At 50.0% G+C, this 22,845-nt stretch overlaps 1 protein-coding gene across 2 annotated transcripts in view; it reads left to right on the forward strand.

Moving 5' to 3' along the window:
• COL15A1 (collagen type XV alpha 1 chain) overlaps positions 1-22,845 on the forward strand; it is a 111,448-nt gene that overhangs the window by 18,533 nt on the left and 70,070 nt on the right. For both annotated transcript variants that reach the window (XM_047768024.1, XM_047768023.1), the window contains exons 4-6: positions 18,845-19,392; positions 20,529-20,603; positions 22,147-22,227. In XM_047768024.1, the coding sequence (XP_047623980.1) occupies positions 18,845-19,392; positions 20,529-20,603; positions 22,147-22,227 (704 nt within the window). The remainder of the gene's footprint in view (positions 1-18,844; positions 19,393-20,528; positions 20,604-22,146; positions 22,228-22,845) is intronic.

The raw sequence follows: 22,845 nt of genomic DNA on the forward strand, positions 1-22,845 counted from the left end.
TTATCAAACTGTCCTGAGAGTTAATGAGCTGATGTTGGCTTCATACTTCTAAATCTGAATGTATCTGGATTCATAATTCTCTCCTTTCTGTTTTAATGTTGGAGGTTGCCTAAGAGGCCCATTGCTCCCAGCCCCTGGGATCACTCACATATCCCTTGGTTTCCTAACTGTAGGGTTTGCTTATGCTCTGCTTGCTCCACGAGGTTCACCTGTGCAAAGACTTCCAGTCCCATCTCCATTGTCCTGTCCTTCAGTTCAGGCACCTGCATTGGGCTCTGTGTGTTTGTGTCGTGCCCCATCTACTAGGCTGAGATCTACTTGGGGACCAGAGTCTGAGTCCTCTTGATTGCCCAGAGTCCAGGCCCAGGTCCAGACAAGGTTGGCCATTGGATGCTAGTCGTGGACAATGCCAGAACCCTCGCCTGGGACCAGGATAGAGTGAAAGATGGCGAGGTCCACTCTTGCCTTCCCTTCCGGGATCCATCCTCTTGGGTCATTGGCTGCATTCTCTTGGGTCTGGCACAGTGTAAATTAGGACTACATTGATACATGCAGTTAGCAACTCTTGAAGAGATTCTGTGGACCATGTGGTATCAACCATGCCAAAGAACTCAAGAAAACCCAAGCACATGCCTCACTTAGAGAAAGCTCCAGAACTACTCTTTTAAGCTCCTCCTTCCATTGATGCCCCTCCCACCCCAATGCCTTAGATCGCAGGGCGGGAGGTGGGGATGGGGGTGGGGGATGCAGTGAGGAGCAGGAATCTTACCCTACTGCTCCCAGGACCTCGAGGGCTGGTCTGATCCATCCCATCTTGCCCAGTGGCCCCAGCTCAGGCCCTAGCTCCCAGATAGGCTAAGAGCTGCCTTGCCGAGGCCTCCAGCCAACTCTCAAGAACCTAACGGTATGTAAGGAGAAGGGGAAGCTTACGTTGTTCACAGTTCCCATCCAGACCCTCGTTCCAGGGAGGGGGAAGGTGGAGGCAGCTGGAATTCAGTCTGAAGTCTAAGAGGCCAGTGTGTCTTAAGAGCGGCACGCCCAACTCCGTCGGTGGGTAAGAGCCAAGGGCAGGCATTTTTCAGAGAGCTGGTCATTCTGAGCCCTCTTGCTTAAGGGTCAGCCAAAAGGATGGGAGATCGCAGCCCTCAGAAAAGTTAACATCAGGCCTCTGTGTGGCTGTTAATATTATACTTCGACACTGCAATCAGATGAGAGCTAGGCTATTCCGTGCCTATTGAACTAAATGCTGCTGGTGGGATTACTATGACAACAGCTGGCATTCATTAGAGTTCTTTGTGATTGATGACATTGTATTGATTGTGTGCATTGATGACAATAAATATGATATGAAGACAGGCAAACAGCCACTCTTGTCTAAAATCCATCGAGCTCATTCATTCATTTGTGCATTATTTGTTCATTCATTCCTCCAGCAGTGCTCACTTTTTGCCTAACGCAGGCAAGCCCTGTGCTAGAGGACTGGGGGTAAACCTGGGAGATAGGAACATGAAACAGATGATGCCTGCCCCCCGAAGGGCTCATAGGCTGGTGGGAGACAGAGGCACATAAACAGATAATAACAGAGTAGTGAGGAATTGGAGCTTCCTGGGAAACTTACCCAGGGAGGGTTTCTGGGCAAAATGGGGTGACTCATTTGTAGGCGTTTAGAAGAATCAGCCTGAGGTTCAGCTTCCCAGTGTGGCTGGAGTGAACTTCCTTGGAGTCCTCAGGCCCCTTAACCCCGGGGCAGGGCAAAGGGAGGCTGGGGAGGCAAGCGAAGTAGCTGTTGCTGCCCTGCGGGAAAGCATGAGCTCCTCCTGCTTGAGACAGGCTTTCCGTGGGGAAGCCACAAGTTTCCTCCTGGCTGCAGAACCCTCACCAACATGCCCAGGCCCCCTGGACTGGGCCTCCCAAGCCTCTCTGCATTCTGCCAGCCTCCTTCCCTGACCTGGGGCCACTTGGTTGCCTCACCCCAAGCCCTGGGGCCCTCCTGTTGTCAATCAATGGGATCTAGTCATTCAATGGGATCTGGCCTCCCATCAAGCCTGCCTGGGTAGTAGCCCATTTGCTGCGGCTGCGCTGTGATCTGACAGAAGTCCTGTCCCAGCAGGAGCCCTGCCTAAGCCCTGGGCCTGGGTCCCCGCACCTGTAGCAGACTTCTCTGCCGCTCGGCTTCTCACGTCTCCTGCTCCATGATCGCAAACTGCTGGCCTCCGTTCAGGTCTCATGCCCCCATCTCCCGTCAGCAGCACAGTGTAGGGCAATGGATCTCAACTTGAGTTTGCATCCTCACCCCGGAGGGGGTGTAGGCTGGATAAAGCACAGGGTGCTGGGCCCCCTGTGTGATTTCTGATTCATTGGTCTGGAGTGGAGCCAGAGAGTTTGTATCACTAGTCAGTTCTCAGGTGATGCTGCTGCTCCAGGAACCACACTTTGGCAATCGTGGTGGTTAAGCAGACAGGCCATGGGACATGGACCCAGGCTGGGCCCACATCTTGTCTCTGCCACTTAGTAGCTGGATGACCTCGTCCCTCTGCATCTCGGCCTCTTCATGTGTAAGAGACAGGTGATCAGCGCCCCTTCCTCACCAGTTATCATGAGTATTAAATGACTTGGTCCAGGCACTGCGCTTAGAATAGGACTTGGCATACAGTAAGCATTCCATGAATATTAGGTTCCTTGCCTGCTGTAACAATGTACCACAAGCCAGTAAAGTTTTGGAGGCCAAAATCGAGGCATCGGCAGGGCTGTGGAGGCTGCGAAAGCTCTCAAGCAGAATCCTTTGCCTCTTCCAGCTCTGGGGATGGGGGTGGGGGACTGTCAACCTTCCTTGACTCATGGCTGCATCACTCCGTCTCTGCCTCCATGATCATGCTGTCTCCTCTTCTGTCAAATCTCCCCTGTGTCTTAGAAGGACACTGGATTGTTACTGGATTTAAGGCCCCCTTGGATAATCCAGGCTGATCTCTTCATCTCAAGATCCTCAGTTATACTGGCAGAAAACCCTTCTTTCATATAAAGTCATAATCACAGTTTTTAGGGATTAGGATGTGGACCTCTCTTGTTGGAGGCCATCATTCAACCCATTACAGAGAACATGGGCCTTTTTTTTTTTTTTCATCTTTTTAGGGCTGCACCCACAGCATATGGAGGGTCCCAGGCTAGGGGTGTAATCGGAGTTGTAGCCGCTAGCCTAAACCACAGCCACAGCAATGTGGGATTTGAGCCGCGTCTTCGACCTACACCACAGCTCACGGCCATGCAGGATCCTTGACCCACTGAGCGAAGCCAGGGATCGAACTCACAACCTCATGGTTCCTAGTCAGATTGGTTTCTGCTGCACCATGATGGGAACTCCCATAGGGAACATGGGCCATTATTTTTGTTGGTTAGCTGTTTCTTTCAGCAGCTGCAGCTGGCCTGACTGTCGCTTCCTGCTCTGGGGTCAGGAGAGAGTGAAGTGAGATGCTAAACCCATTTCCAGGTTCCAGCTCCTCTTGGTCAGCTCCATTTTATTCAGGTTGTTCCCAGGCTGGGGCAGGAAACTTCTGCTTAGGAAGTTACATTGGCCACATTATAGCTTTTTGGTGTCTTCGGCTTTCACTACTCAGAGAAAAACAACACTCTCAGCCCTTTGACACCTGTTTGGAATCTTCTGTCCATGTTAGTTGTTCCCTACACCTGAGCAGGCTACACTTGGCAAAGCATTTTCACATGCAGAACCACAGTTGACCCTCCCTGCAGCTAAGTTGAAGGAGGTCATACCACCTCATTTTGCAGGTGAGAAAACTGAGCCCGAGAGGGACCATAGCACAAACCTTCCTTTCCTGACAACTACAGACAGTAGTTTAGGGGTGAGAAAAGAAGGCTAACAGCCCTGACAATAATCACAGTAACAACAAGCCGTGCTGTATCAAATGTATGCTTTACTGGGCCCTCTGCTTAGTATTTTATGCCTGTTATCTCAAGTCACTCTTAAAATTCTCTCCTGAACAAGGTGACATCATTCCTGTGTTATGGATGTAGACCCTGAGGCTCAGAGAGGTGAAGCATCTTGTCCAAAGCTGCACAGCTTTTATTTATTTTTATTTTATTTTATTTTATTTTTTTGTCTTTTTGCTATTTCTTTGGGCCGCTCTCGCGGCATATGGAGGTTCCCAGGCTAGGGGTCTAATCAGAGCTGTAGCCACTGGCCTTTGCCAGAGCCACAGCAACGCAGGATCCGAGCCGCGTCTGCAACCTACACCACAGCTCATGGCAACGCTGGATCCTTAACCCACTGAGCAAGGACAGGGACCGAGCCCGCAACCTCATGGTTCCTAGTCGGATTCGTTAACCACTGCACCACCACGGGTGCAGCTGCACAGCTTTTAAACGCTGAACTGGGATTTGAAGCCAGACCTGCCTGAGTCTTTCTCCCCAATGCTGAGCTGCTTGGAGAGCCTTCTCTGGTTCAGAAGCTATGTCATGCCAGTTAAGATGAGATCAGTGGCTTGCCCAGTTCCCTCTCAGATCTGCTCAGCAGATACAGCTCGTGGGAGACTTCTCTCGCTGGCAGCAGAGCCCCGTTTCTGCAAGGGAGGTGCTGAGTGTTGATGCTAAGAGCAATGGGGAGGGGCAGCCGGGCAGTGGGAATAGAGAGGCTATGGTGGGGGTGGGGTCCAAGGGCAGTGAGGGCTGAGACCTTCGGGGTGTGCTGCCTGGAGTGGGGCGACCTCGGGCTGAAGTGACATTTCTGGCAAAGAACAGAGTGAGACTCAACTCCTTGCATAGGACAGATGAGGGTTTAAAAATCACCAGTTCTGGGACCTGATAGCTGTGTGTCCTTGGAGAAATTATTTAACTTCTCTGTGCCTCTGTTCCCTCATCTGCAGACTGGCAAGAGTAGGAGTGGGGTTGTTGTAGAGAACCCAGGGGCTGTGACTCAGCATTGTCCAGGGAGCTGGTGCCCAGGCCACATCTGGACCAACCGAATCAACATCTCTGAGGCTGGGCCCTTGACAAAAGGATTTTTAAAAATCTCTTCCCTACCCCAGTAATTCTGTGCAGCCAGGGTAACTACTGCTCTGCAGGTTAAGTACTTGGTGCCCAGGACATAGTAAGGGCTCAACGCACACGAGCTATTGTTATACATTCCTTGGCACTTGTGACACGGACATTGAAACTGGGCACCTACCTGTGTGTGCCAGGCTCTGTGCCAAACGCCATTATCACCTGTACAGTTAACTGTTCAGAGTTCTTGTTCAGCCATGTCTAGCATTGCTTCCAAAAGAATGAGTTAATTGAGTTCGATGCTGTGTGAAGACATGACCCAAATCTAATATTCTGAGAAAAAGGTTTTACTGACAAGGGGGAAAATCTAGAAAGTGTGCCCACATCAGAGAAACTGACATCCTGTGTGTGTGAAGTGCAGTCAGAGATCTCCAGACCGTTAAAGAGGCAGCTGGAGAGGAAAGAGTGGCTGCAGGCTCTCCGTGGGCCCCGGGGACACATCTGCCCCTGCAGGGTTCCCACCTTAACATCAATAACATGGAAGGGTTTCTAATGGGTGGCTTTGTGTTGGTGGGTTGGTTTGGGCTGCAGAATCCTTTTCAAAGAGGGCTGTAATTGGAAACCAGTATATTGAGGAAATTAATTCTGAGTTGCTTGGGTGTGAGTGTGTGGATCTGGGCAGGTGAGTGAGCATGAGGTTAGTGTGTGAGAGAGTGTCCATGAATGAATTATAGTGCGTGTGTGCATGTAAGTGTATGAAAGTGTCAGGGTTTGTGAGCATGGGATGAGTCTGTGTTGTTCACATGTATGAGTGCTTTTGGTGTGTGTTTGGATATATCTGTTGGAGGGGGTGTTGTGTTGTGAATAGGTGAGAGGGTGTGTATGAGTGTGTTTTTACAAGTGTGGATCTGTGGATGAGTGTGTTTGCATGCATGTGTTTGCATGCATGTGTGACTGTGTCCGGTGTGTTAGGGAGCCAAGGCGCAGGCCTTCTCCATGCCTCCCCTTCTGCTGCGGGTGGCCTCCTCCATGCCCCGCCCTGTCCTCCTTCCATCCTCAGCCCTAGGGAACAATTTGAGGCCATCTGGTCCAGACGTCTGCCCTGACCTTGCTGCCCTGCCAGCCATGGGGTCTGTGTCCCCTTGCCCACTTCCAACAGGTGGCCACCCGTGACTCTCTGGTGCCCCTCACGTGCCCCCAGCGGGCCCCTCCTCCTTCTGGCCCGTTTTCCATGAGTTTCCCCCCCTGAGCCCCAGGCTGAGCCCTCCAGAGCTGCTGCTGGGAGTGATGACTCACTGGCGTTGATGTCAGCGGCGGGAGTCAAGGCCTCCATCACGCTCAAAGAGCCTTTGTTCCCCAAATGGAGAAGGAATAGCCATAAGCCCAGAGGAGTTACTATAAAGCTCTTCCCGGTGGCCCTCACGCCTGCCCACACCTGCCAGCCATCACTGTGCCACCTGGTGCACGTGGTCCTTGAGGTGGCTTTGAACCCGCGTTCCTGGAGCAGGTTTGGGGAAGGCGTCTGCAGGGCCTTGCTGCAGCGGGGCAGCAAGACCCACAGCTGGCTTCCTGAGGCTTGCATGTGGCTCTTGCACTGGAGCTGATTCTGCCTTGCCCAAGGGTTCGTGTGTGTGTGGCTGTGGGTGAGTATGTGGGTGTGAGTGTGTGGAGGGGGCACTGCAGCCCCCAGTCACTGAATGAGGGAGTCACACCGCTCTCCAGGCTCAGCTGCTCACTTCCCTGCTCTCCCTGCCTGTCTGATTATGTTATTAATTCTTCAGTGGCTGACAGTTGGAGGGTGGCTAGGAGGGGAACTGCATTGACTGCGAGGGTGCCCGGCCTGGAGTCGGCCCTAGTTGAGTTAGGACTCACACTGGGTCCTGAGCTCCCCCATCGTGTTACCCATTCTCGTGGTGACTCTCAGCTGGTGTCTATCGCTGCCCTGATGTACAGGTTAGTCTACAGCTCACAGAAGGGCATTGGCTTGCCCAAGGTCATGTCCCAGTTAGTGGCAGACCCAGGGCTCAAGCCCAGGTCGATCTGATATGAAAGCCTAAGGGATTAACCCTTATCTAAGGCTGCCAACCAGGAGAGGCCGTCACTCTCTGGAAGACTCTGATTCCATAGGGCCAGGCAGGAGGGACAGACCTCTGTCTTTTTAAAGGCTCCCTGGGTAACTCTGAAGTGTCACAGGTGGGAACATTTATCCTATGCTATGTGACCTGGTCAGATTTAAATCCTGACTCCAGTTGCTTATTACCTTCTGGCCTGGGGGGCAGTAATTAACTTTTCCATTCCTCAAGTTTCTAACCTGTAAAGTGGGGGTAATAATAATATCTACTGCATAGAGAATCAAGGGTGAAGATGCAATGGTTTGCGGAAAGCTCATTGAATGGAGCCTATCAGCAGCAAGCCCACAGTCAGTCTTGGCCGGGGATGTTGCTGTTTCTCATCATCTTTTCATGGGTTACCCTTCCCAGACTGTGCTGGTGCCGGGGACCGAGAGATGAGTCTGCGTGGTCCATGCCCAGGAGCCTACATCTAGTCATATCGGAGAAGGAAGGGAACTAACCACCAGAAGGCAGAGATGACGGTGGAGGGATGGGTGGGGACTGTGGGGACACAGAGGTGCTCATCTGTGCCGGGGAGAGCCTCAGGGGAAGCCTGGGAGGCAGGGGGCTATCCTAGACCAGCTCCTGCACTGGCATTTCAGGTGAGTTACTTCCTCTCTCTAGGGCTTGATGCCCTCCACTGCCAAAGGCAAGAATGATCACTGCTTTGCCTCCGCTCTGGTGGAAGGAACAGGTGAAAGGATGCTTGAGAAGCTGGAGAGGGTCCTGGTGGGTACACACTTCTTCCTGCTGGGACTCCCAGCTGCACCCAGCTCTTCCCAGCTGCGCCCAGCTCCTTCCAGCTGCCGGATCAGGCAACCAACTTGCAGGGCCCACACCTTGCCAGAACTTTGACCACCTCCAGGCCCCTTCAAAACCATCCTTTTTTCAGTAAAGGCCAGAGGCCTACGAAAGAGAGAGAGAGAGAGAGAGAGAGAGGGTGCTCACACAGTAACTTCATTGAGCAGGAAAATTCCTGCACTATATATGAAAACCGGAAAAGGGAAAGAGGCGTTCTAAGTTTACATGTAGAAAAATGCTCTTCTGTAATTCAGAAAAATGAGGTCTTTGATTGTTGGCAAGCCCAGGTCTCCCTTCTAAGTTGATCCAGGATTTTTTCCCTGGCAGGGAAACAGTTCTTTTTCTAAGAAATGCATTGGGTGGTAGGTTTTTCTAAGAACCTCTTGCACCTTTGCTGGTTGCAAATGTGTGCGTGAATGAAGCCCCTGCAGCAGGAATTCTGTACGTGAATTCTCTTGCGGTTTCATTTTCCTTGGGAAGGGAGTCAGGTAGAGCCAGGCGCCTCTGGGGACTCAGCCTGGGTGGGGCAATGTTTCCTTACAGGCAGAGCTGTGACATTTTCCTGGGCACAGTGCTTCCCACCTCCGGCCAGGCCTTGCTATCCAAAGGCAAGGATGTCTGGGGGCGGGGGGTGGGGGGAAGCTAGATTTGTCCTGGTCCCTGTTGGAGTCATTCCTTCCAGGCCTGAAGGAACCGGCAGTTAAGGGTGGTTAGAGAAACTAGAAAACAGATGGGAGACCAGGAGGATGCAGCATTGGAGACATTTGGACCTGGCAAGGCCCTTTGGAAACCATCTGATGCAAAGCTCTCATTTCACAGACCAGGAACCTGAGGCTCAGAGGGAGGGGCCTGCTCAAGATCATACGCTGTGTTGGTGTAGAGTCTGCCTCCCAGGCCGGGCCCCGTCCATCATCCGTGCAACATCTGAGGGGCCATGGTGTGAAAGTCCAGGCCGACTTGTGTATGGTCCAGAGGGCAGAGTTAGGTCCAGCCCGGCAGGCGGGGGCCTCAGGGGCACATGCCTCAGCTCACCAAGAGGGAGAACACTTAGAATTGCCCTGCAGTGGTCAGGGTTGCCATGGGGGGTGGGAATGAGTTCCCTGGGAGGGGAGATGCCCAAGCGGAAACCAGATGGACTTGGAAGGGGGATGCGGCAGAGGAAACTCCTTTCCAGATGGTGAGCTGCACTCTCTACATAGAGTTTGTGGCTTGGTGAACTCCCAGCTTCCTGCCTCTCTGGGGAGGTGTGAGGAAGGGAGGCCACAGGCCGGGAGGTCTGATTTAGATACACCCAGAGTCCTCAAGGCCACCTCCCTGTAGGGTGTCCAGAGGGAAGGGGAAGAACAGTCCTGAGAAGATGAAAGAATGTCCCTCTCCCAGACAGGATGGCCTGAGAAACCATGAGGGAAGGGACACGGGGTCTCTGAGGTCCCCAGTGTCTGCTACAGGCAGCGAAGGAGCTATTGGGAACCTCCTCTCTCCCCAGGGGTTGAATTCAGGGAAATCCAGGACAGAGGGGCCCAGGTGATGTCCCTAGGGCAGTCACCCCCTTTTTACCTACATATTTAGCCTCCTGGCTGCAGCAACATGGGGTTATCTAGACCCCCAGCCCTGACCCAGTGGGAGGACATTAACCAGCTTTGAAGTGTCACTGAGTCCCCATTCACACTGGCTAATGTGTTCTGTTGTCTTTATAGATGCAGGAGGAATGGAATGTGGGGAGGAGACACCTTTTACTCCCCCAGGTGGCAACCAGTGCAGGAAAAGGGCAGAGGATGGGAGGGAGGCACCTGGGTCCTTGTCCTGGCTTGTCTACAGTTTCCCAGGTGATCTCAGATCTGCTCTCTTGGGTCCCTTCCAGACATGACTCTGATTCTTTTGTTAGGACCCCCATTCTCCCAGTTTCCCCAGATAGACACACAGGTGGGTCCCTGGCAGCTGCAGCCCCAGAAGCCTTCCTTAGTTTTCATAGACACAGTACTCTGTGTGGCCGCCAGGAGCCGCTGCTGCGCACGTTCCTGGAGTGTCCTCAGAACTCCCTGTCTGGCTTCTTTGCAGCCTTCTTTGACCTAGAGCCAGAGGAATGCTCCTTAGCCCCTTCGGGCTTTAAATGCTAACAAATGCAAGCACCGGGCTCAGATCCCAGACAATCATCTGTGAGATGGAGCTTTGCAAAGCCAGATACTCTTCCCTAAGGAGTCAATGTCCCATAACCCAGGCTAGCCCCAGGCACTGCCTCAGGACCCCAAAGATGAAAGTGCTGAACCAGCCCATTACACAGAAGGAGAAATTGAGACTTGGATGGGAAGGAGAGATGTCAGCTGTTGTGAGTCTGTGGCTGAGAGGAGGAGAGGACAAGGTTCTGCTTCTTTACCTTCTCTAGCCTGGTCGCTGTCATCTGTCTGGAAGAAAACTCTGAACCCTGCCCTGTTTATTTCTTCATTGCTAGGATTCTGCCCTGGTTTCTATGGAAACTGATTTTGGACCCCTGGGAGGAAAGTTGTGCCATTTGGTGACTGTTCAGATTTTCCTCTGCCTCGCCCATCTCTAAAGCTGTCTGATTCCTCCTCCCTGTGCCCTCAGGAAGGGCTACCCCTGAGTTGTGCTCAAGAGCCCAAATCAAAGACTTGAGGAAAGTGAAGCCCAGTTGCATCCACCTCTCTCCTTTCCTCAGGCCACAGTGCCGAGTGCCTGCTCTGTGCCAAGCCCTGATGTGGGTATTTGAAGAAGGGGGTCATACCTGCAGCTCTGTGTATAGAGTGGGAGTAGGGCTCCAGGGTCTTTCTGAGTGAGCTTGGAAAGATTCGACTGTGAGAAGTAGAGAAGGATGTTACCAATGGAAGGAACAGCAGGAGCAAAGACAGAGCCAGGGAAAGGGAGAGAATGACAAGATGAAGCAGACAGGGTCTTGAGTGGAATTTCAACTTGATCCTGAGGGCACTTGGGCACCATCAAAGGCTCTGGAGCTTGTGTGTAGCATGAACAGATGACTACTAATGGAGACCCCTAGATCATACTAACGGAGACCCCTTAAAAGCCTGCATTCTACGTTCAGCTCCACATCCCCAGCTGCACACAAGGCATGATGTGGGGGCTTTATAAATGTTATCAAATTCTTGAATTGTAAAAGTGAGTTAGAGAACCTCCATTAGAAAGGAAGCTATCCCTATGCATGAATGAAGTGAGAGATGAGGATTGAGGTCGGATGTCCCGTGAGGTAGGTAGTTTCTGTGGAGAAGTGTGGCCTTCTCCCACAAAGGGCCCTGAGGTTCCTGAGGCCAGACAGTTCCATGATCAGCTCCCCATCAACCCTGGCCCCTCCAGAATGGTGGGATGTCTTCCCACCAGCTGTGATCTCCACACCCCCCTTCCCACCCAGCACAGAGCCATCCCAGGACAAGCCCAGGGACCAAGTTGCTGGGCCTGTTTGTCTTGGCTCCCTGGCTTCTCTCCCCTCCCTGGTGGCCGCCTGAGCAGGTGGCCCTCCTGCCAGAGGCCAAGGGGAAATGAGCCAGCAGGCCCCGGTGCAGCCCTGAGCATGGGTCACTCCAGGCCAGGGGTCGCTCCCTGCCACACCATATGATGCGCTGGGACAGTGTGTGTGGAGGGAGGGGGTAGTTGCTGAGAGCGTGGCTAGGCTGACTTGGGCTTCCTCTAGATTGTGGCTTGGCTCCCCCTGTGGTCTAGCCAGTGGGAGCAAGGCCTGTGATTTGGTCCCTCGCAGCAGAGGCTGGGGTGGCCAGGGGCAGGGAGGATTAGGAAGGGATTTCTTTGCAGACTTTGGTGTTTTCTATATCTTGGAATCAAACAGAAGACCAACTGCTACCATTTGTTGAGCACTTGTACTTTCTTTTCTTTTCTTTTTTCTTTTTTTTTTTTTTTTTTGGTCTTTTTAGGGCCACACCCATGGCATATGGAAGTTCCCAGGGTAGGGGTCAAATTGGAGCTGCAGTTGCCAGCCAACGCCAAAGCCACAGCAGCACCAGATCCAAGCCACATCTGCAACTTACACCAAAGCTTGCAGCAACTCCATATCCTTAACCCATGAGCAGATCGAACCTGCATCCTCATGGATCCTAGTCAGGTTCTTAACCTGCTGAGTCACAATGGGAACTCTGAGCACTTATATTTTCCACCCATCATCTCATGTAGTCCCCACGTGTGAGATGGGTGGACATCCCCACGGCACTGGTAAGTTATCCACCCCAAAACTACCCACTTTCTTAAATGGCCAAGACTGAATCAGAACCCAGCTCTGTCCAACACAAGGCAGCTCTCCTCTGCAGGCTGCCTCTTTTGTCCACTCTCCAGCTGGCCAACCAACTGCCTGTGCCCGGTGGGACCGGGGTAGTCCAGGGGTTGTGGGAAGACCACCAGTTCCAGGTCACCTGTCATTCCAAGTCACCCCAAGGCCAATTACCCCCCACCCCAGCTATCCTTGCTTCACTGCTCCATCTGCTGCTTCCTGGCTGTGTCTTCTGGTCATGGCATTCTCTCCTTGACCATCCATCTCTGTCTAGAAAATAAGGTTGGGAGTTCCCGTTGTGGCGCAGTGGTTAACAAATCCGACTAGGAACCATGAGGTTGCGGGTTCGGTCCCTGCCCTTGCTCAGTGGGTTGACGATCCGGCGTTGCCGTGAGCCGTGGTGTAGGTTGCAGACGCGGCTCGGATCCCGCGTTGCTGTGGCTGTGGCGTAGGCTGGTGGCTACAGCTCCGATTGGACCCCTAGCCTTGGGAACCTCCATATGCCGCGGGTGCGGCCCAAGAAATAGCAACAACAACAACAACTAAAGACAAAAAAAAAAAAGAAAATAAGGTTGGTGATTTTTTTTTTTTTTTCCCCAAAGCAAAAATCCTCCTGGAACTGAGAATTCCTGGAATGGCCATGTGGATGCCTTGGCTTTACCTGGTCACAGCAGCACTGGGCTGTTTAAGCAGGTTTCCAGGTAGGAGCCTCTCAGCTCCTGCCCTTCAGTCCCCTGAAACCCCACCTGTCCCTTGACCCCTGGGATACCACATAGAAACAAGCTGCTGGATGAGAGGCCCCGGGTCATTTGCTCCCTGTGGCACCACACATTCTGCAAACCTGGAGTGTTGTGCCCCAAGGGGCCTCCCCTCCTGAAGGAAAAGCTTTCACTGGATTAGATGGAGGAGAAAGCAAAGCTATCAGCAGGGTCCTCATGGTTTGGTTTTGTTTTTTATCTTTAAACTGTGGAGGGGAGAAAAGAAATCTCGGTGGGGTGCTTGCTTTTATTTCCCTGTCTTTTCTTTTCACTCTTTTTATTCTTTCCAAACAAAAGTGGTCTGTATTTGAGTGAGGAAAAGCCTGAAGAAAAGGTTTTATACTTTCTAAAAGGGGATGGAAGGAGTTAATGTCTTTAAAAATAGGTAAAGTTCTTTATTTTTCACACCATACTCTTGGGCTAAAATACAAAAAGTACTGAAGAGTGTCCAGTGAGAAGAACATTTCCTGTTCTGCAGCCACTATCTCCCTGCCCTGGAGACAGTCTCTGGTCCTAGTTTTCTTGTGGATCCTTCTAAAAATTGTCTAGTATATATATATTAAAATGTATTTTATATATTTATGTATTCAGTACGTATTAATATATGCTTTTACAATTGATAGCAATTCTATTCTGCATCTTGTTTTTCTTATCTGTTTGATTCTAGTTAATACGTCTTGTTTCATATTAGTACCTAGGGAATTATACTTAAAAATTTTTTTTTATTTTTTGCTTTTTAGGGCCATACTGACAGCATATGAAAGTTCCAGGGCTAGGGGTCCAATCAGAGCTGTAGCTGCTGGCCTACCCCACAGCCATAGCAATGCTGGATCCGAGCCGTGTCTGCAACCACCACAACTCATGGCAATACCGCATCCTTAAGCCACTGAGTGAGGCCAGGGATCAAACCCACATCCTCATGGATTCTAGTCAGTTTCATTCCCATTGTGCCACAACAGGAACTTCTAGAAATGATACCTTTTTATTTTATTTTATTTTTTTTTATTTTTTGTCTTTTAGCTATTTCTAGGGCAGCTCCCCACGGCATATGGAGGTTCCCAGGCTAGGGGTCTAATTGGAGCTGTAGCCCCCGGCCTACGCCAGAGCCACAGCAACTCAGAATCCGAGCTGTGTCTGCAACCTAGACCACAGCTCATGGCAACGCCGGATTGTTAACCCACTGAGCAAGGGTAGGGACCGAACCTGCAACCTCATGGTTCCTCGTTGGATTCGTTAACCACTGCGCCATGATGGGAACTCCTTTTGTTGTTGTTGTTGTTGTGATACCTTTTTAAAGGCTGCATTGCATTTCATCGCATAGATAGATCAAAAGTTACTATTTATTTAACAATTCCGCAAGAATTCCACGATGGATTGGTTAAGTTGTGTCTTAGATACATTTTAAACATTGCCACAATGGGTGTTCTTGTCAGGGATTTATATGTCACATATGTAAATTTATCTGTTTTAAAAATTCATAGAGGTATAACTGCTAGGTCAAAGAGTACATGTGCACTTTTAATTTTTATTTATTTATTTTATTACTCAATGAATTTATCACATCTGTAGTTGTATAATGATCATCACAATCCAGTTTCACAGGATTTCCATCCCACAACCCAAGCACATCTCCCCATCCTCCAAACTGTCTCCTTTGGAAACCGTAAGTTTTTCAAAGTCTGTGAGTCAGTATCTGTTCTGCAAAGAAGTTCATTCTGTCCTTTTTTCAGATTCCACATGTCAGTGAAAGCATTTGATGTTGATGTCTCATTGTCTGACTGACGTCACTCAGCATGATAATTTCTAGGTCCATCCATGTTGCTATAAATGCTGGTGTTTCGCACCTTTTAATGGCTGAGTAATATTCCATTGTGTATATGTACCACCTCTTCTTGATCCACTCCTCTGTCAATGGACATTTAGGTTGTTTCCAGGTCTTGGCTATTGAAAATAGTGCTGCAATGAACATTGGAGTCCATGTGTCTTTGCGAGTCATGGTTTTCTCTGGATAGACGCCCAGGAGTGGGATTGCTGGATCAAATGGTAATTCTATTTTTAGTTTTCTGAAGAATCTCCATACTGTTTTCCAGAGTGGTTGCACCAACTTACAATCCCACCAACAGTGTACTAGGGTTCCTTTTTCTCCACACCCTCTCCAGCACTTACTGTTTGTGGACTTTTTGATGATGGCCATTCTGGCTGGTGTAGCACTTTTAATTTTGATAAATATTGTCTAAGTCCCCCTCCCACAGATGTTATGCCAATTTACAGTCCCACTAGCAATGCATTTGACAGCGTGTTTCCTCAAACTCAGGCTCAACATTTCCAGCATTCTGATCTTTGCCAGTCAGATAGGGAAAATGGTAGGTCTTTGTATGCTTATCTTGTATTTCTCTTGTTATGAGTGAGGTTGAGTATCTTTTCATATGTTTCAGGGCCTTTTTTTTTTTTCTTTTACTGTGGAAAGAATTTCCTATTCTTTGCCTATTTTTCTATTGGATTATTGGCCTCTCGCCTGTTCATTTGCTTTGTAGATTAGGGTCATTCATTTGCTGTCTGTGATATATGTAGCAAATATTGTTGTCCAGTTTGGGATTTTGTTTGACACTGTGGGGATTTATTTTTGCTATGCAGAACTTGAAAAGTTTCTGTGTGGTTAAATTTAACCAAATTTATCAATTTTTAAATTTGCCTTCTGGGGTTTGTCATACTTTATGTTTTGTTTAATTTTGTTTTTAATTCTTGCAAGTTGCAAACTGGGCAGGAACAACATTGGATTGAGAATCAGATCTGTATGTAGCCAGCAACCCCCTTCTCTCCTTTAACCTCACTTTTGTTTTCTTTCTGTAAACCGTGAAGGTTAGACTTCATTTGTTTGTTCATTTTTTCATTCATTCATCAGCCCTGAGCTGGTGAACACACAGGTGAGTGGTGTGGCCTGTGTCCTCATGGGGAGGGAGACACATGACCCAATAGTGACCTGTAGTATGTTGAAGGTGGGGATGGAAGACCCCAGTATGTATGGAGGGGTCCTAAAGCAGCACTCGGAGGAGGACGGATGGATGGATGGATGGATGGAGGAAGAGGAGGAGGATGGCTGTAGATCAGGAAGGGTTTCAGGGGAGGGGAGGTGGGGCTGAAGGATGAGAGAGGTTATTCTGGCAGAATGAGGTGGGGTGGGTGTTAGAGGGGAAAGCATCTGATGGAGGGAGTGGGGACGAGGCAGTGGGGGGAGGCATCAGGTGTGCTGGGAGTCAGAGTGTGGCTGGCTCTAGACCCCCGAGCCTCTCAGGCCAGGTGCGCAGGCTGCCACGGACCCTGAGAGTGGGGACGGCCAGAGAAGCCTTCTCAGCACTGCCTCAACAGGACGGGATTTGCCCTTTTGTTGAGAGTGGGATGATCGTTTTCATTAAACTGTTGTGAAATGTTTTCCATGACTTTTTTTAGAAAGCACAGTAGAAGTAATACTTCTTTTGGATATGACCCAGTTTAGGAAATATCATCACTTATAGATGCAAAGCCCCATGGACCACTCCCAAATCTCATCTTTCTACCTCTGCTGAATGTTGGCAAGAACATGCTTCTGGTAGGCATGTAAAAATGGCATAGTTGCATGCATCTTTTTTTTTTTTTTGGCTGCACTTGTGAAATTCCTTGGCTAGATATTGAACCCATGCCTCAGCAGTGACCAGAGCCACTGTAGAGACAATACCAGATCCTTAACCCACTGTGCCACAGTGGGAACTCCAGCACAATTGCATCTTAATGATAACTGAGATGACGATTGCATCAAAAGATAAATGATAATTATATGATGTGATGTAGGTGTTAACTAATGCTAGGATGGTAATCATTGTAATTTTGTGTATTAGATCAACACTTTGTACACCTTAAACTTACACATCATTATATGTCAGTTATATCTCATTTTCAAAAAAATGGCACAGTTGCTTAAGAGAACAGTTCAGCCACACTCAGTGAAGTTGCTGATGCATGTACCTCATCCAATAATTCTATCCTAAGTGGTGGAATTACCTGGACAGGTAAGTATAAGGAGGTGTGTCTAAGAAAGTCCACAGCAGTAGTGGTTGTAATAGTGATGGAAACCTCACTTTCCATCAGCAGAAAAGTAGACTAATCCATAGTGGCTTATTTATACATAGAGTCCTGCTGTGAAAATAGGAGACCTGGAACCACACGTCTCGACAGGAGTAAAAATCTCAAAAATGCAATGTTAATGGGAAAAAAGTACCGGAATACATGCAGCTTGCCAACATTTATATGGGGTTAGGAGCCAGGCATGGCAGTGCTGCGTTCCCTTAGAGACAGATAATCATGTAGTAAACACACAAAAGCACAGCGATGATAAACACCAGATGCCCCCAGAGTGGCTGCCTCTGGGGTGTGGGCAGGCAGATGGCGTCAGAGAATTCCTGAGAGCTTCGGCTGAGTTGATATTTTCTTTCTTTCTTTTCTTTTCTTTTCTTTTTCTTTTGGTCTTTATAGGGCTGCATCCACAGCATATGGAGGTTCCCAGGCTAGGGGTCGAATTGGAGCTATAGCTGCCACCCTACACAACAGACCCAGCAACGCCAGATCCGAGCTGCATCTGTGACCCACACCACAGCTCACAGCAACGCTGGATCCTTAACCCACTGAATGAGGCCAGGGATCGAACCTGCAACCTTATGGTTCCCAGTCAGATTCGTTTCCACTGCACCACAACAGGAACTCCAATATTTTCTTTCTTAAGTGGAGTGGTGGACACATGCCTATTCCTCATGTTATTTTTTTTAAGTCAATAATATATTTTATTTAACCCAGTATTTCCCCTAATTATCATTTCCACCTATAGTCAATATAAACATATTAAATGAAATGAATATTTTATATTCCTTTCTTCAGACATTTCTTTTTCAAAATCCGCTTTGTAAGCATTGCTTTGCCTGCAGAGCTCCTGTCCACCTGTCACTGGGACCTGCCTTCCTATCTCATCACCGCAGGTGCATGTGGGTGTGCATCACTGCAAGGCAGCCTATGGCCTTCTCCCAGGGGGGACCAAGGCTCGTGAGTCCTTTCCAGGCCACCATAAGGGAGCCCTGTTATTTCTCCCCCAAGGGGTGGCGGAGAGCACAGCCTCTGGGGCCAGATGATCTGGACTCCGGATGGACCGACTTTGGGCAAATTTCTTACCTTTTCTAGGTTTTCTCTAAAGCAGGAAGGGGATAGTAGGAGCTGTGCTCATAGAGCTGTTGTGAGGAGTAAAGGAGCCAATGTCTGTGGGGCAGAGTGGGAGCTCAGGGCACGTGAATGGTGATGATCATGGGCTGACAGTGACAGAGGGTAATGACACAAATGTCAGTTGTCCTGCGGCGTTGGAACACTTCATTTTATCCCCCGCCCCCTGAGGCACGTAACCAGTAGGCCTCATTCTTAATAAAACGAAACAAACCTATCCACTTTTAAAGAAAGAAATGGGGGGAAAAAATCCCCAAGCTGATGGGAGAACATGGTAGGGATATTTTAGGAATATTCTTACATGTTTTCCAAACTGCTGATCATGACTTGTTTGTGGGGAATGAAATCCGTTTCGTGGGTTGTTTCCAGCATGTTTTTCATAAAATAAAAGAGAAAAAGAATTATTAACCAGAAAGGAAAATATCAGAGTGCCTGGTGAGTATTAAAAGTAAATAAGGTTTTATGAAACATCTGTTTTGGGTTACAGATATTCATTTGTCTTAAGTGTGCGTATTGGGTTGCAATGTAAATGCATTCCTGATTGTGGGGCGTTGTCCAAAGGCTTTGAAAAACAGTAATTAAGATACTACAGTGAGGTTCCTGAAGGATCCCATTGCATCTGTGACTTTTCATTTCTTCCTCACTTGCAAGAACAGTAGAATGTATGTGTGATGCGTGGCCTCTCTCCCTCCCTGCAGAATTGGCTTCCCAGGGCCACCTAGACCTCACAGAGCTCATCGGTGTGCCGCTGCCCTCATCCGTGTCCTTTGTCACCGGCTATGGTGGCTTCCCAGCCTACAGCTTTGGGCCTGGTGCCAATGTCGGGCGCCCAGCCAGGACCCTCATCCCATCCACCTTCTTCAGGGACTTTGCCATCAGCGTGACGGTGAAGCCCAGCAGCTCCCGAGGCGGCGTGCTCTTTGCTATCACAGACGCCTTCCAGAAGGTCATCTACCTGGGCCTGCGGCTCTCGGCGGTGGAGGATGGCCGGCAGCAGGTCATCCTCTACTACACGGAGCCCGGCTCCCAGGTGTCCCATGAGGCTGCCTCCTTCCCGGTGCCCGTGATGACCCACAGGTGGAACCGCTTTGCCGTGGTGGTCCAGGGTGAGGAAGCATCCCTCCTTGTGGAGTGTGAGGAGCAAGGCCACGTCTCCTTCCCGAGGTCCTCCCAGGCCTTGGCCTTCGAACCCAGCGCAGGAATCTTCGTGGGCAACGCAGGAGCCACGGGGCTGGAGAGATTCACCGTGAGTCCAAGGCCTGCAGATCCAGGGCAGGGCGGGGGTGTGCTCGCTGCACACTGTGCATGCACATAAGCAGACATTCCTGGTATTATTTTATTCCCATGTCCTTAAAGAGACATGCATGTATGGTGGGAAGACAGCCAGGCCCAGAACACAAAGCCTAGATTCCAGCCCTGAGTCTTCAGTTTAGCCTGATGGTTTGGGACAGAACTTGTATCCTCCGATCCTCTCCGTGTTTTCTTCTCTGTAAGTGGGGATAAGAAAACCCAGGCCACAGGGTTCTCCAGTCAGTGTGGGAAAGCACTTTGTATGTTCTAAGGCAGGATGAAAAGAGTAAGCTGTGTTACATCCTTCAAGGATTTTTATCTTTGGAAAAAGTAGTGGTTGTACATGAGTAATTTCTGCAAAGGTGGAATAGTTGGGATGCCAGAGTGTGAGGTAGTTTCTCTCTCTCCTTTTGGACAATGTACCCTGAAAAAAGATTCTGGGAAACTGATTTTCCTGACAGAATGGGTTTTTATAACTAAGCCAATCCCTAAGTTACTATAGTTATTCATTTAGACAGCACGGGTTCTTACTGGTACCTTCCCAACCGATTCAAGACGGGACTCCGGGCTGGAGGTCGGGTTTATCTGCAGTACAGTGGAAGATGGATTTTAAGAAGTTAAAATCCGTTGACCAATTTTTAAACTCTCACTTGGGGATCGTTGCAGAGAGCAAAGTGTCAGATATGGGGAGGGGAGAGATTCACTGGGAAGGCAGGAAGGCTGTTTGACTGCACCTCTGGGGACAAGTCCCCCTGGGAAGCTTTGAGTCGTGGGGGAGAGACATTTCCTGGGGGAGGGGAGGTGTGCGCTTTGGGGCTCTCCACTGACAAGCTGGGCACCTGGGGACCAGTTAGGAGGCTGCTGTTAGTCTACGCTTTGAATACCATGCTCTCCAAGGACCACTCTTGTTAGTGGGGCTCATATTCCATCAGCCCAAGAATAGTCTCCCTAAGTGGGAGCGGGCTTGGAAGTGGCTTGGTTTCCTGGTCACACCTGTCCTTTGGCTGGTTCTTCTCCGGGACAAAAGCAGTTGTGTTTCCTGCTGGTGCTCGAGCTGTAGATGGGGCTTCTGACCCCTCTGCTTCTCCCCAGGGCTCCATACAGCAGCTCACCGTCCACCCTGACCCCAGGACTCCTGAGGAGCTGTGTGAAGCTGAAGAATCCTCGGTGAGCCGCCACTTCTCCCCATCACCTCCACAGTGGGCACCGCAGCCCTAGCAGCCAGAGAAGGGCCGGGCACCCAGATAGTTCTTCATCTCCAAGAGTCATAGAGTCTCTGAAATCTCTCATCTTGGCAAGCACTGCCTCAATTCCTATTTTGGGCTTTTTGGCTTTATTATTATTTCAAAGAGCTTCAACCATGTCTTTGGTATGTGTGCATTGGGGGTGGGGAGTTGTGTTTCTTCTAAGGTATTAGGTTCTTCCGTGCCTGTTCCAGTCAATGGCCTGGTTTCCAGACGTCCTGCCAAGAAAGGGAGTCAGGACTCAAAAATCAAAGTTAAAACTCTAAGACATTCTGGGTGTAAACGCTTATGAAAGCTAAACCAAATTTAGCTTTTATGTTCGGCAAATGAATCAGTTCCGCAGCTGGGAGGCGGGCAGGGGAATAAATGATGAGTCCTCTTCCCCCTGCCTCCCCCCTCCCTCTCTGCCTTCCTCCTGCCCTCCCCCTTCTTCCCTCCCTTCCTCTGGGATGGACTGAGCACCTATAAGGTGACAGACCTGGGGCGATCCTGGAGTTAAAGGGATGAAATGGGAACTATCTCGAATATCCTCAAGATGCTCACACACACTTACACCCCCTATGCAGTGATAGAGCCGAATGCAATTGGTCCTCAGCCCCAAACTCCATAGATGGGGCAGGGGCAGGAAAGTGAGGAGGAGGAACAGGAAGCCGGTCAGGGAGGAGTTGCTGCCTGACCGGTGACCAGCAAGTGTCAGCCAGGTGAAGGAGCAAAAATGTTCCGGGTAGAAGTCATGTCATGACGTAGAAAAGTCAGAGGCAAGCAGAGCAGGGAAAATTCCTGAAGCTTCTGCCCCTCTTTGGGTGGCATCAGCCCCAAAGCTAAGCATAAGTTGCTTGCATGCATTTATGAAAAATGCAGCCCGCATGTTTGAAAAGCCCCGCTGAGGTGGAACTTGGCTCTGTGAGAATATTTGCTCTCCTTGAGGCCGTGATCCCAGTCTGCGTTCCCATGATGCTGAGAGATGGGAAGCCCTGGATGTGTTTATTCCTTCATCTTTGCATTGCTGTTAACACAGAACAAGTACACACCACCCAAGGGTCCACGAGTAAGTGACACAATCACGGTGCAGCAGCATCTTAGCTGCCATTAGGAGGGCAGTTGTGAAGGTTAGGGGTTGCAGAGGGAGGACGTGTTCGAATATAGCAGTTCCCAGTGAGAAAGTCCCAGGACAGCCATGCAAAGGTTGGAAGTGCCTTTTAACAGAGACTGAAGGGCACCTGGACAGAACGCATGTAGGTGTGTTAGAGAGATGACGTTAACTATAGCTGTTTGTGTGAGCAGTAGCGTGTGGACGGAAACCCAAACAATAGCCAAGATGTGTGCTCTCTCCAGCCCCTCACTCTGTCTCTGTCCATCTCCACCTCTCTTTCACACGCACACCGTTCCTCCACAGGAGTCCGTTTCTGAGACTCCCCGCTTATAAACTGCTCCCCCTCTTTCTGGCCTGCTTTGTCTCCACACAGGCATCAGGAGAGGCCAGCGGGCTGCAGGAGACAGACGGAGTAGCTGAGATGGTGGAAGCCGTCACCTACACTCAAGCCCCGGTGAGCACTGGGTTCTGTGCCCTGTCGTCTTGATTGGCTTGTAGGGAGTCTGCCCAGAGCCCTGGTCTGATGTCTCCATTCTCAGATCTGTGACTTCATTCCACAAATCACCTGGGAGATTAGGAAAGTATGGACAAGGGGCCTTTTGCAAACTCCCCAGTGCAAGGAAACACAGTTACCTGGGTGCCACCCTGGGCGTGCTGTGGTGCTTTGACCAGGAGAGGGCTCTTCAAAGGCACTTTATCCACTCTCACCTCTCAGCTGTGTGAGCTTAGATGACTGATTGAGCCTCTTTGAGCTTCAGCCACTCTTCCATAAAGCAATAATCAGAGTAGGGTCCTTGTGAGGTTAGACGAGGCAGTGCAGGGACAGGTCTCAGCCCAGTGCCTGGCACAAAGGAAGTGGACCCGCATGGTGGCTGTTGTCACATTTGCTTGGGGCTCTGGCTGTGAGAAGGCAGTTGGTGCCCCCAGTCCCATCAGATGAATAGTCCTCCCAGGAGCTGGCTTCTGGCCCCAAGGGAAAGGCAGCCATCGTCCCAGTGGTATGGGCCTCCTCCCTCCTGGGAATGTGCTCTGTGGCCAAGACAAGGAAGTGGTTTTGAAAGCACTGAATCAG

Source organism: Phacochoerus africanus, chromosome 2 (assembly GCF_016906955.1).
Source record: "Phacochoerus africanus isolate WHEZ1 chromosome 2, ROS_Pafr_v1, whole genome shotgun sequence".
Lineage (NCBI taxonomy): Eukaryota > Metazoa > Chordata > Mammalia > Artiodactyla > Suidae > Phacochoerus > Phacochoerus africanus.